Source organism: Ovis canadensis, chromosome 23, assembly GCF_042477335.2.
Source record: "Ovis canadensis isolate MfBH-ARS-UI-01 breed Bighorn chromosome 23, ARS-UI_OviCan_v2, whole genome shotgun sequence".
Lineage (NCBI taxonomy): Eukaryota > Metazoa > Chordata > Mammalia > Artiodactyla > Bovidae > Ovis > Ovis canadensis.
The window spans coordinates 38,368,225-38,382,601 of record NC_091267.1 but is presented as its reverse complement, the minus strand read 5'-3'; the positions used below and the strand labels follow the sequence as shown (position 1 = coordinate 38,382,601).

Below are 14,377 nucleotides of genomic sequence, written 5' to 3'. Positions count from 1 at the left end.
TCTAGCACATTCAAGAGGAACTGCGGTGAGGGAAACAGGTTGTGGAGCTGCAAGTCCTGAGTTCCAATCACACCCATTAGCTGGGTAATATTACAAGATCCTTAATGTCTTTAAACTTCAGTTCTCACTGGTGCACAAATACAGAAAATAGAACCTGTCTCGTGGGTTTGTTGTGAAAGTTACATGAAGACAAACAAGCAAAGAATGTAATGTGTGTGTGTGGTTAGTTGCTTCAGTTGTGTTTGACTCTTTGTGACCGCATTGGCCACAACTCACCAGGCTCCTCTGTCCACGGGATTTTCAGTGTAAGAATACTGGAGCGGGTTGCCATTGCCCTCCTCCAGGGGATCTTCCCAACCCAGGGACTGAACCCGCATCTCCTGTGTCTCCTGCACTGTAGGCAGATTCTTTACCACTGAGCCACCAGGGAAGCCCAACAAAAGAATATGTGCTTAGTTGCTCAGTTGTGTTTGACTCTTTGCGACCCTGTGGCCTGAAGCCCGCCAGGCTCCTCTGTCCATGGGGATTCTCCAGGCAAGAATACTGGAGTGGGTTATCATGCCCTCCTCCAGGGGATCTTCCCAACCCAGTGATCAAACCCAGGTCTTTTCCATTGCAGGCAGATTCTTTACTGTCTGAGCCACCAGGGAAGCAACAATGAATAAAATTAAGTTATTGTTAACTGTGACCTAAAGATTCAATTATGAAAAAGGGTTATTTCTTAGCTAATATTTATTACTGGTACTGGCAAAACTGGTTAGGATAATATTGCTTGCCATGTACTGTTATTATTTAGTCATTAAGTCATCTTTGACTCTTTTTTTTTTTTTGCAAACCACTGGAGTATAGCCCACCAGGCTTCTCTGTCCATGGGACTTCCCAAGCAAGACTGCCGTTTCCTTCTCCAGGGAATCTTCTGACTAAGGGTTCGAACCCAAGTCTCCTGCACTGGCAGGTGGATTCTTTACCACTGATGCACCTGGGAAGCCCAATATTTGTACTGAGGACTTTTTAAAAGACAGACTGGTTACTTTCCATTTTATCACATAAGCGTTACACCATGTAACAGGGAAAGTACACATACTGCTCTAAACAAGTAGTTACTTTTATAAATGGATGATTCACACTAATTAAACTCACAACCCAGGAGAATAAAATTAGCTTGTTTCAACATTTTCTTTTGTTCAGTGATTACAATTCAAGGTTATGTTAGATATCACATTACTATAATTTTGCCTGAGAGACAGACACTGCACATCCTACATTTTTAAAAACAGGTACTGCTGATATAAATGCAGGTGCTTGCTAAGGGCCCTGCAGATTTCATAAGCAATTCTAACTAACCTTGGGTTCCACTGTTACTTCTTTGTGTACATATTGTAGCTAGGAGGGAAGCTGTTGTTGATGTTCAGTCGCTAAGCTGTGTTTGACTCTTTGCGACCCCCTGAACCGCAGCATGCCAGGCTCCCCGGCCCTTTACTATCTCCTGCAGTTTACTCAAATTCATGTCCATGGAGTTGGTGATGCCATCTAACCATCTCGTCCTCTGTCACCCCCTTCTCCTCTTGCCTTCAATCTTTCCCAGGATCAGGGTCTTTTCCAATGAGCTGGCGCTTTGTATCAGATGGCCAAGCACTGGAGTTTCAGCTTCAGCAGCAAATATTCAGGGCTGATTTCCTTTAGGATTGACTGGAGGAGGGAAGTACTGAGATTATTTTAGCTTATTAAAGAGTCACTGGATTTGCAGGAGGCTGAGAATTTAAAAATAGAAGCCAAATGTGGCGGGGGTTTATCTCAGATGCTTATGTTCAAGTGGCAGTCTGTTTGGTGAAGACACCAAGCATGCCACTGAATGATGTGCATTTTCATAAACCCAGGCAGAATCCCACTACTTCCCCAAGTGGTGGGCCATGGGTACACAGACGCCTCACATTCTCATTCATCTGACTTCTCAGAGATCTGTCCCCAGACAGCTCTTTCTGGCTAGTTTTCAGGAGAGAGGTGAGAATGAGGAGGTAACATCATTTAGTACTCATCTTGAGGTAGGGAAGCTGTTGAGTCAATAACGCAAATTAGAGCTCAGAGAATGTTCACGGTATTTTCTAAGGAAAATTTCCATTTTATAAGTTGGAAACTTGGAGCTTAAAAGGGCAAATTCCAGAGGCAACAGCATATCCAGCTTTTTGTGGAGTCTGAAGTTTACATTAGTCTTACCGGACAAAATGTCAAATTGTGAATACCAAATCAGGGCTAATACCCTAGGAAGGTTCAGCCTAAACCCAAGACACTTGCTTTAGTGTAAGCAATGTTGAGTGAGCTTGACTGATCGCTCTGAACTGTAGAGACAAAAGGAATTTGACGAAGAGAAATCTGAACTGTTAAAGGGAGATCATTCATCTTTACAAACTATTGGCTATAATTAAGTTGCACTAGGTTCCTTTTTCTAATTTTTAAAAAGAATTTTGTTTTGTTTCGTTGTTGTTGTTTAACAAGCCAAGATAAACTGGGGAGGTAGGAGATGTTCAGGGTGAGTTAGCAGTGGAGTAGGCCAGGCAGGAGTTTAGATGGTCTGAGGATGCAGAAAAATTCCGAATTCCCCGTTGTACATTCCATAGGAAATCTTTGCCCTTTCGGTAGCAACAAGGAGTTAGAGCTTGGATAAAATTGATCTGTGATGCCTTTTGACTAAAATGCGTGTGAAAGTGGCCATCACATTTCTAAACCCTATGCCAATTTTTCTTGAGTGGTTTCTCTGCTTTAGCAAAATACATGATGCTGACTAAACACATTTTCTCTCTCGGAATCAACTGTTTGTTAAACTAAGAAAATTCTTTTTATTCCAAATAAAAAATGTACTTTGTCAGAAAGAGGGATGTCTTTATTATTTTTTTTTCTCAAAGCACATCTAATAATTTCAGAATTCAGAGTAAGGTGATTCTTATCACTACCACGTGAGAGTGTAATTCTGATAAGAACTTCAAGTCGTATTTCTCTTCTCTGAAAATTTTATGACAGCTTTTCTTTTCACATGAAGAATTTCATGAAAATCTGATTAAAAATATGGGAAAGGCACTCGGGATTGTGACTTTTCTAGAAATGCTGAGTTTTGCTATTTTTTGGAATATATGTGATTAGAGCTGTGTGTGGCTGCCTAGGCTGTGTACTGCACAACTCCAAGGGACACCATTTAGACAGACCACAAAGTAAGGGGTGTTGCCTGGGACGGGACAGCGCAGTGGCCCCGATGGAAATGGTACACTGAGAAGGAGAAAAACAGCTGCCACCTATACCAGAAAATAAGGACAAAGGCGGCAAGTCATAAAGATGGATGGGCCAGCTGGTACCCAAATGGCAACATATGGACAAGCCGAGCATCAAAATAAACAAGGACAGGGAGATGTTTTGACCCCCTGCATGAAGAAAGAATCTGTAACTCCATGCTGATAATTACAGGTAAGTAAAGGCACAGTGGGAGAGAGGAACAGCTCTTCCTTACGCAGAACGACAACACACAGAAGAAGGAATGATGGAGTTAAGTTAGAAATGCACTATTTTACCACCTTCAAAGTACCAATTGAATCAGACAGGTATCATCAACAGCTGCTCAATAAAAGGGGGTAGGGAGTTAGAGAAGGAACAGGATACCCACAGAATCTCAAAGAATCTTTCAAACTTCCCAGTAACACAAAGCACATGCTAATCATACAGCAGAGAAATCAGATGTCTTAACCGAGTGATCAAAATCAAGGTCACCAATAAGGGATAGAGGGACACCCGTGTCTCCAGATGTGATTTCACCCAGGAGGACACAATCAGCCCAAAGTGCATAATTTCAATCTAATCATGAAGAGCCTGTGGAACTCAAAGTGAGGGTTATTCTAAAAAGCAACTTGCCCACATGCTTCTAGATTGTCAAGGAACATGAGAAAGGCTGAGGAACGGTCCCAGATTAAAGGAGACTAAAGGGACACGATAGGAAAAAACAGTAAGTGGTCTCAGACTAGAGGCTGTCCTGGAGGGAAAAAAATATTACTGGGACAAATGACAAAACCTGAACATGCGCTGCAGATTAAATCAAAGTATTAAACACCCTGAATTTGCTGTGGTCACATACGAGGATATCCTTGCTTTTAGGAACCACATAATGAAGTACAAGGGGGATGTGTGTGGTCTGCTCCGAAGATTTGGGGTAAATAAATAAATAATATGGGTGTGTGTGGGAGTGTGCACACATGTAGAGAAAGAGATGGAAAAGAATACAACAAACATGGCAAAATGATGGTCAAAAATGGGTAAATAATATAAAGGAATCTATCATACTATTGCAGCCTCAAAATAAGAAGTTTAAAACAACAACAAAACAGTAGCCAAAACAACTCTGAGGGGTGTCAATCTGCTTTAATGAGCAGAAAAGTAATTCAACTTGTAATCTGTACTTCAAAACCAAGAGTTAAATCTTCAGAAACACTGTGCTATCGAAACGATAATCACCACCATTAACACCATGGAGCACTTGGTAAGTATTAATAGTAAGCATTTCCGACTTCACTCAGTGGTAAAGAATCTGCCTGCAATGCAGGAGACTGGGGTATGATTACTGAGTTGGGAAGACCCCCTGAAGAAGGAAATGGCAACCCACTCCAGTATTCTTGCCTGGGAGAATCCTATGGACTGGGGAGCCTGGAGGGCTACAGGCCATGGGGTTGCAAAGAGTCAGATTCGACTGAGTGACTATACTGACAAGAACTCAGAAAGGTGCTTAACTGGCATCACCTCTTTTAATCTTCACAACCACCCAAAGAGAAAGGCACTCATTGTCTCCACTTTACAGATGAGGAAATTTAGATCCAGAGAGGTGGAGTAACTTGCCCAAATACACATAGTAAGTGGCACAATCAGCAATCCAACTAGGCTGATTACAAAGCTGGTAGATTTTATTCCTACATCAAATGTATTTATTAATTAATTTTTCTCAAAGAATGAGTGATGACTCTCAATGTAAATGAAGTTATAACAAATTAGTGAAATATGCATGAATAAGTGTTTCTTCTAATAACTAAAATTAGAACACTAGTAAACCAGAGACATAAATGGTATTTTTAGCCTCCACTATTTACTTTATGCTTTCTTTCTTCCAAAGGCTGGAGTTGGTCATAAATCCTTTGAAATAAAATATACCTGAGGATGTTCTTTGAAATGATTTTATCAAGTCTCATAAAACAGTGGTTCCTTGCTATGGACTGAATGTTTACATCCTCCCAAAGTCAGATGCTGAAGGCTAAATCCCCAATGTGATGGAATTTGGAGGTGGGTTTTTTGGAGGGCAATTAGTCCTGACGGTGGAGCCTTCATGAATGAGATTAGTGCCCTTCTAAGAATAGACTTGGGAAAGCTGATTGTTCTCTCTCACTCTTGATGTCTCTTCTTTTTCCTCTCTCTCTCTACCATATCAGGACCCAGCAAGAAAATAACCATCCGAGAACCAGAAAGTGGGCTCTCACCAGACATCAGATGTGCTGGCACTCTGATCTTGGACTTCTCAAGAAATAAATTTCTTTTGTTTACAATCCATCCAGTCTATGGAATTTTGTTACAGCAACTTGAACTAAGAGTTCCATTTCAAAGTTTTCTTCCTTTGTTTTCTTTCTTTTCATGTAAAGTGGTGCAATCTTGGTGCTCATGTTTCCTTTTAGCCTGGGCACCTCAACTTTACTTTAAAAATGAAAAAGTGTCATTTGCAATATACTGCCTGGGGTTCCCAATTAAGTGGACTATCACTTTTCATGCAGATAAAGAGTAAGCTGTTGACATACCACCTTTTATCCCAATGGAAGATGAATGTTAAAAATATATATATATATTTAGAACAATAAAACATTTCCAAGTATTTGCAGGTGTTTGGGGAAATCTCATCATCTGACACAGTGAATGCCCACTCCAGAACAAAGGATTTCCAACCTTGGCTGAATAACAAGAGGAGCTATTAAAACCCTGATGCTCAGCCCACACTCAAAGCCAATTAAATCAGAATCTTGGAAGTGGAAAATGCATCAGTCATTTTTAAAGCTTCCCAGGTGATTCCCAGATATGTAGCCAAGTTTGAGATCCCTGGATGGAACATCCACAGCCATGAAGAATTGTATCTTTTGTGTACAGATCCAAAGGACTCACAAAGGCTTTTTGAATTAGTCTCACTTGTTAAGGAGTGTACAGTCCAACTGGCAAGTATGGGTGCAGGCAATGGCTCAGCAGGTAGAGAATCCGCTTGCAAAGCAGGAGACACAGGAGACATGGGTTCGATTCCTGGGTCAGGAAGATCCCCTGGAGGAGGAAATGGCAACCCACACCCATATTCTTGCCTGGAGAATCCGATGGACAGAGAAGCCAAGTGGGCTGCAGTCCATGGGGTCACAAAGAGTGGACATGACTGAGTGACTAAGCACAAGGAAAAGGTAATGCAGTGAAACCAAATGCACGTGATACAAGGGAAACACATCAGGAGACAACATGGGGACGACTCCTGATGAAACGACAGGCTCTGATGGAAGCAGGGCTGAGGAAGGCAACTCTGGCCGGGGAATGGTTACACGGAAAAGCACTCAGAGTGTCCCGGACACAGGAAAGTGACTAAGCTAGCCAGAGGGGAAGGCCCGCTCTTCAGAGTGGAAAAGCTAGGTCTGGAGAAGCGGACTAGAATCAGAGCATGAGAGCTCTGAGCAGTAAGTTAGAGAGACTGGTGGCGTATGGGGTCTCTAAAGAAATCTGCACATCTGATCAAATGACAACATTCGTTTGGGACAAGCAATGCCACAGAGCTATTCACAAGGGTTTGGGGGAAAGACTAAAAGCCAGTCTATTGAAAGAACACAACCGATTAGGTAAATTTATTCATCTGAATCACAACCTTACATCTTCCTCCTTGGTTTTCCACGAACTACCGGAGCCATCATTTTGGCCCGGCTAAAACGAGCATGGAACTCACCTGTCATGTGACCACTGGCAGGAGAGGCCAGGCAGGTGGAGGCTCTCGTTCATTCTCTGTCCCTCTGCCTGGCTCCCAAGCTCACTCTTAACACTTTCTGTAGCTGTATGTTCCTCCTTTTTCTATGAAGGCTACTCCTATGGCTGGGAAAGAGAATTCTAGGACAGGGTTTCAGGCAACAGAAATCTTTTCTTAAAATTTTTTCTGTAATAAGGATTTTGAGAAGTTTAGTGACTCCTAGGTCATATCCAGCAATGAAGACTCCTAGAAACAAGAGGGGGACCAAACCATTCTTACATCCCATAAATATTTACTGAGCACATACCAATTACTGCTGTTCTAGGCAGCGGGAATACAGTGAAGCCCCTGTTCCAGACAGACAACTCTCTGGGCAATGCAGAGGTTTCGCTCAAAAACATGACAGAGGTCTAGGGCGTCCTGCTACAGACTTTTGAAACATTAATGATAGTAGAGAAAAAGAAAAAGAGCCTTCACATAATGAACTACGAGGAACAGAAGGAAGTATAGGGGATATATATATATATATATATATATATATATAAAATGCTTTTTAAAAACTGCATGTATAAACTGCCACTATTGAAAATGGATTCAAGATACTAGATGGATCCTCAATTCCTAGAACAGTGCTAGTACTTAGAAAGCCCTTAAGAAAGATTAGTTAAATGGCATGGAAAGGAATTAGTTAAATAATAGTAAAATTAGTTAACAAATATGTTAACTAAACTAGTTAAAAATTAGTTAAATAAATGCAACAGTAACATGTTACACTGAATGGAATTCCCAATGAGGCAGGAAAGAAGCTAATATCTTGATTCAACTAAAGCAGTGAGGTCACCTCTGCTGTCTGTTCTAAATGCTCCTTTGCAGAAGGACATGTGCAGGATCTGACTTTTCAATACTTTTAAAACCAGACCATAATGCTTGTTTATGCAATGGTAAATCAAAGTCATTCACAAATTGTGCTCAGGTTAATTCAGAGATCCTTGTGCTCAGAGGCTGCCTACACATATGGACTGCCTTTCCAAAGAAGATCTTTGTAACATTTTTATTTTATGAATATCTAAGAAGAATTTGTGCTTAACAGGGAACTCTGCTCAATGTTATGTGGAAGCCTGGAGAGGAGGGGAGTCTGGGGGAGAACGCACACAGGTACATGTACGGCGGCGTCCCTTTGCAGTCCACCTGAAACTTTCACAACATTGTTAACTGGCTATACTCCAGCACAAAATAAAAAGTTTAAAAAATGCACAAGATCATTAAAGAAAAAAAAAAAAAAGAATTCATGCTTAAGTACATGCATTAATTAGAAATTCCCATGACAAAATGAATCTGGTAACCAAGGTGTTTTGTTCTTCTTTGTCCAAGTCTTTATATCCTCTAGTTTATAGATAACTCTCCTATTTTCTCACCGTAGAGGAGAAAATTAGCATATTCAAGTACCCTTCCCTGGCCCTGTCCCTTGAGAGGAGCTTTACCTGCATAATGTACCGGAATCTCTATCTTTGGCCCAATGACATAGTGGCCCTCCTCCAAGCTATGGGCAGTGATGGTGGTCCACTGACGGCACGAGTGAATCAGAAGGTAGTCATTTTCCCGCAGCCCTTCTATGCATTCTCCTGGAAAACAAATTTTATATAAGAAACAGAATTAGCATCTGCTTACTCCATTCTCTGCAACACAATTTCATTAGTTATAAGTTCACTAATGGAGAAGTTGATAGTTCATCCCAAGATGAGATAAAGTCCACTTTTGAGTCAGCAATTTAAAAAAAGGCATTCCATGCCAAGTTGACAACTATACACAGGATTCCATAAAAATGTTTCCCATTTATCTGCAAAGAGATTGTCAAATACCTCATTCTATCTTAGTGGTATTTCAACAATAATATAATAAAATAAACACATACTGAGTGCCAACAATATACTGAGCACATCTAATTAAATGTTTTATATATTATTTCAATGTAATAGAATAACATTATGAGGCAGATATTGTTCCTTATTTACAGGCAAGAAAAATGAAGGTTCAGAATGTTAAGTATAGGGGTTTCCCTGGTGGCTCAGTGGTAAAGAATCCACCTGCCATTGCATGGAAGACATGGGTTCAATCCCTGACTTGGGAAGATCCCACATGCCTCAGAGCAACTGAACCCATGAGCCACAACTACTGAGCCTGGTCTCTAGAGCCTGGTGAGCCGCAACAACTGCACCTTCGTGCTGCAACTACTGAAGTGCACCTGGCCTGGACCCCATGCTCCACACAACAGAAGCCACTGCAAGGAGAAGCCTGCACACTGCAACTAGAGAGGAGCCCCAGCTCTCTGCAACTAGAGGAAAGCCCATGCAGTATCGAAGACCCAGCTCAGATGTGATAAATACATAAATAAACAAAATCACTTTTTAAAACAGAAATGTATAGTCTAAGCACACAGATTTAATGAGCAGAAAGCTGCAGATTCAAGCCTAGGTCAGATTCCAAAGCTTACGCTCTTTTTTTTTTTCTTGGCTGCACCATGGCTCGTGGGACCCTAGTTCCTTAAAACTGGAGTGGAACCCAGGCCTTTGTGTGTGAAAGCATAAGGTCCCAACCGCTGGATTGCCAGGGAATTTGCCCAAAGCTTATGTTCTTAATCACTACAATATAACTACCAAAAATAAAAAAATTTATCTCTAAGTTTATCTCTCTCTGTTGAACAGTACTTGAGATTAAATGCTTATAATCTCCTTTCAAATTTTACATGTTTTAGTACTGTACTGGTACAAAAACAGACACATAAATCAATGGAACCAAACAGAAAGCCTAGAAATAAACCCACACACTTATGGTTAATTAATCTACAACAAAGGAAGCAAGAATACAAAATAGAGAAAACACAGTCTCTATAGCAAGTGTTTCTGGGAAAACTGGCCAGTTCTATGTAAAGGAATAAAATTAAAACATTCTTCAACATCATATACAAAAATGAACTCAAAATGGATTAGAGACCTAATTGTAAGACGATGTAACTCTCAAACTCTTAGAGGAAAAGAAAACATTGGCAGAATCCTTTTTGATATGTTAGAGCAATATTTTTTTGGATCTGCTTCCGAGACTAATGGAAATAAAAGCAAAAATAAACAGATGGAACCTAATCAAACTTAAGAACTTTTACACAGCAAAGGAAGCCAGAAAGAAAATGAAAAGACAACTTACAGAATGAGAGAAAATATTCACAATGTGACTGACAAGGGATTAACTTACAAAATATAAAAACAGCTCACTTAGTTCCATATCAAAAAAACAACCCAATTAAAAAATGGGCATATCAAAAGACATTTCTCCAAAGAAGACATACAGATGGACAACAGACACAAGAAGAAATGTTCAACATCACTAATTATTCAGTTCAGTCACTCACTCATGGCCGACTCTTTGCGACCCCATGAATCACAGCACGCCAGGCCTCCATGTCTATCACCAACTCCCGGAGTTTACTCAAACTCATGTCCATCGAGGCGGTGATGCCATCCAGCCATCTCATCCTCTGTCATCCCCTTCTCCTCCTGCTCCCAATCCTTCCCAGCATCAGGGTCTTTTCCAATGAGTCAACTCTTCACATGAGGTGGCCAAAGTATTGGAGTTTCAGCTTTAGCATCAGTCCTTCCAAAGAACACCCGGGACTGATCTCCTTTAGAATGGACTGGTTAAATCTCCTTGCAGTCCAAGAGACTCTCAAGAGTCCAAGTTGAACAGCATCAATTCTGCAGTGCTCAGCTTTCTTCACAGTCCAACTCTCACATCCATACATGACCAATGGAAAAACCATAGCCTTGACTAGAAGGACCTTTGTTGGCAAAGTAATGTCTCTGATTTTCAATATGCTATCTAAGTTGGTCATAACTTTCCTTCCAAGGAGTGTCTTTTAATTTTATGGCTGCAATCACCATCTGCAGTGATTTTGGAGCCGAAAAAATAAAGTCGGACACTGTTTCCACATATATTTCCCATGAAGTGATGGGACCACGTGCCATGATCTTCGTTTTCTGAATGTTGAGCTTTAAGCCAACTTTTTCACTCTCCTCTTTCACTTTCATCAAGAGGCTTTTTAGTTCCTCTTCACTTTCTGCCATAAGGGTGGTGTCATCTGTATATCTGAGGATATTGATATTTCTCCCGGGAATCTTGATTCCACCTTGTGCTTCTTCCAGCCCAGTGTTTCTCATGATGTATTCTGCATAGAAGTTAAATAAGCAGGGTGACAATATACAGCCTTGACGTACTCCTTTTCCTTTTGGAACCAGTCTGTTGTTCCATGTCCAGTTCTAACTTATTTCCTGACCTGCATACAGGTTTCTCAAGAGGCAGGTTAGGTGGTCTGGTAGTCCCATCTCTTTCAGAATTTTCCACAGTTTATTATGATCCACACAGTCAAAGGCTTTGGCATAGTTAACAAAGCAGAAATAGATGTTTTTCTGGAACTCTCTTGCTGATTCCATGATCCAGCGGATGTTGGCAATTTGATCTCTGGTTCCTCTGCCTTTTCTAAAATCAGCTTGAACATCTGGAAGTTCACGGTTCACATCCACTGGAGAAGGGAATGGCAAACCACTTCAGTATTCTTGCCTTGAGAACCCCATGAACAGCATGAAAAGGCAAAACGATAGGATACTGCAAGGGGAACACCGCAGGTCGGTAGGTGCCCAATATGCTACTGGAGATCAGTGGAGAAATAACTCCAGAAAGAATGAAAGGATGGAGCCAAAGCAAAAACAATACCCAGTTGTGGATGTGACTGGTGATAGAAGCAAGGTCCGATACTGTAAAGAGCAATATTGCATAGGAACCTGGAATGTCAGGTCCATGAATCAAGGCAAATTGGAAGTGGTCAAACAGGAGATGGCAAGGGTGAACATTAACATTCTAGGAATCAGTGAACTAAAATGGACTGGAATGGACGAATATAACTCAGACGACCATTATATCTACTACTGTGGGCAAGAATCCCTTAGAAGAAATGGAGTAGCCATCATAGTCAACAAAAGAGCCTGAAATGCAGTACTTGGATGCAATCTCAAAAACGACAGACTGATCTCTGTCCGTTTCCAAGGCAAACCATTCAATATCACGGTAATCCAAGCCTATGCCCCAACCAGGAACACTGAAGAAGCTGAAGTTGAATGGTTCTATGAAGACCTACAAGACCTTTTAGAAATGACACCCGAAAAAGATGTCCTTTTCTTTATAAGGGGACTGGAATGCAAAAGTGGGAAGTCAAGAGATACCTTGAGTAACAGGCAAATTTGGCCTTGGAATATGGAATGAAGCAGGGCAAAGGCTAATAGAGTTCTGCCAAGAAAATGCACTGGTCATAGCAAACACCCTCTTCCAACAACACAAGAGAAGACTCTACACATGGACATCACCAGATGGTCAACACCAAAATCAGACTGACTATATTCTTTGCAGCCAAGGATGGAGAAGCTCTATACAGTCAGCAAAAACAAGACTGGGAGCTGACTATGGCTCAGATCATGAACTCCTTATTGCCAAACTCAGACTGAAATTGAAGAAAGTAGGGAAAACCGCTAGACCATTCAGGTATGACCTAAATCAAATCCCTTATGATTATACAGTGGAAGTGAGAAATAGATTTAAAGGCCTAGATCTGATACATAGAGTGCCTGATGAACTATGGACGGAGGTTCGTGACATTGTATAGGAGACAGGGATCAAGACCATCCCCATGGAAAAGAAATGCAAAAAAGCAAAATGGCTGTCTGAGGAGGCCTTACAAATAGCTGTGAACAGAAGAGAAGTGAAAAGCAGAGGAGAAAAGGAAAGATGTAAGCATCTGAATGCAGAGTTCCAAAGAATAGCAAGGAGAGATAAGAAAGCCTTCTTCAGCAATCAATGGAAAGAAATAGAGGAAAACAACAGAATAGGAAAGACTAGAGATCTCTTCAAGAAAATTAGAGATACCAAGGGAACATTTCATGCAAAGATGGGCTCGATAAAGGACAGAAATGGTATGGACCTAACAGAAGTAGAAGATATTAAGACGGGGTGGCAAGAATACAGAGAAGAACTGTACAAAAAAGAGCTTCACAACCCAGATAATCACGATGGTATGATCACTCACCTTGAGCCAGACATCCTGGAATGTGAAGTCAAGTGGGCCTTAGAAAGCATCACTATGAACAAAGCTAGTGGAGGTGGTGGAATTCCAGTTGAGCTATTTCACTAATTATTAGAGAAATACAAATCGAAACAACAATGAAGTATTACTCACTTCACACCAATAGAATAACCATCATCAAAAAGTCTACAAACAATAAATGCTGGAGAGGGTATGGAGAAAAGGGAACCCCCCTAAACTGTCGGTGGGAATGTAAATTGTTACAGGCAAGATGGAGAACAGTAAAGAGGTTCCTTAAAGAACTAAAAACTGTTAACATATGATCCAGCAATCCCATCCCTGGGCAAATATCAGGAAAAGACAAAACTCTAATTTGAAAAGATGCAGGCACCCTAATGTTCACTGCAGCACTATTTACAATAGCTAAGATATGGGAGTAGCCTAAATGTCCACTGACAGATAAAAAGATAAAGAAGATGTGGGATATGTATACAATAGAATATTACTCAGCCATAAAAAAGAATGACATAATGCCTTTTGTAGCCATATAGATGGACCTAGACATTATCATACTAATGGAGTTAAGTCAAAGAAAGACAAATATCATATGATATCACTTTCGTTTGGAATCTAAAACTATGATGCAAGTGAACTTATTTCCAAAACAGAGACTCATAGGCATAGAAAACAAAATTATGTTTATCAAAGGAGAAAGGTGAGGGAGAGGGGTAAATTAAGAGTCCAGAATTAACAGATATACACTACTCAATATAAAAAAGAAAAACAGCACTGGGGACTATATTCAAAATATCATAATAATCAATAATGAAAAAGAACCTGAACAAGAATATGAATGTAACTGAATATATGTAACTTTTTCTGGAACTCTCTTGTTTTTTCAATGATCCACCAAATGCTGGAAATTTGATCTTTGGTTCCTTTTCTAAATCCAGCTTGAACATCTGGAAGTTCATGGTTCACGTACTGTTGAAGCCTGGCTTGGAGAATTTTGAGCATTACTTTGCTGGCATGTGAGATGAATGTGAAGAACCGACTCATTGGAAAAGGCCCTGATAGTGGCAAAGACTGAAGGCGGGAGAAGGGGAGGACAGAGGATGAAATGGTTGGATGGTATCACCAACTCAATGGACATGAGTTTGAGTAAGCTCCCAGAGTTGGTGATGGACAGGGAAGCCTGGTATGCTGCACTCCATGGGGTTGCAAAAAGTTGGACACAACTGAGCAACTGAACTGAA

The 14,377-nt window shown here is 40.7% G+C and overlaps 1 protein-coding gene across 2 annotated transcripts in view; it reads right to left on the bottom strand.

The window, feature by feature from the left end:
• The window catches only part of GAREM1 (GRB2 associated regulator of MAPK1 subtype 1), a 236,750-nt gene that overhangs the window by 147,725 nt on the left and 74,648 nt on the right, over window positions 1–14,377 (bottom strand). For both annotated transcript variants that reach the window (XM_069568936.1, XM_069568937.1), the window contains exon 2: window positions 8,482–8,622. In XM_069568936.1, the coding sequence (XP_069425037.1) occupies window positions 8,482–8,622 (141 nt within the window). The remainder of the gene's footprint in view (window positions 1–8,481; window positions 8,623–14,377) is intronic.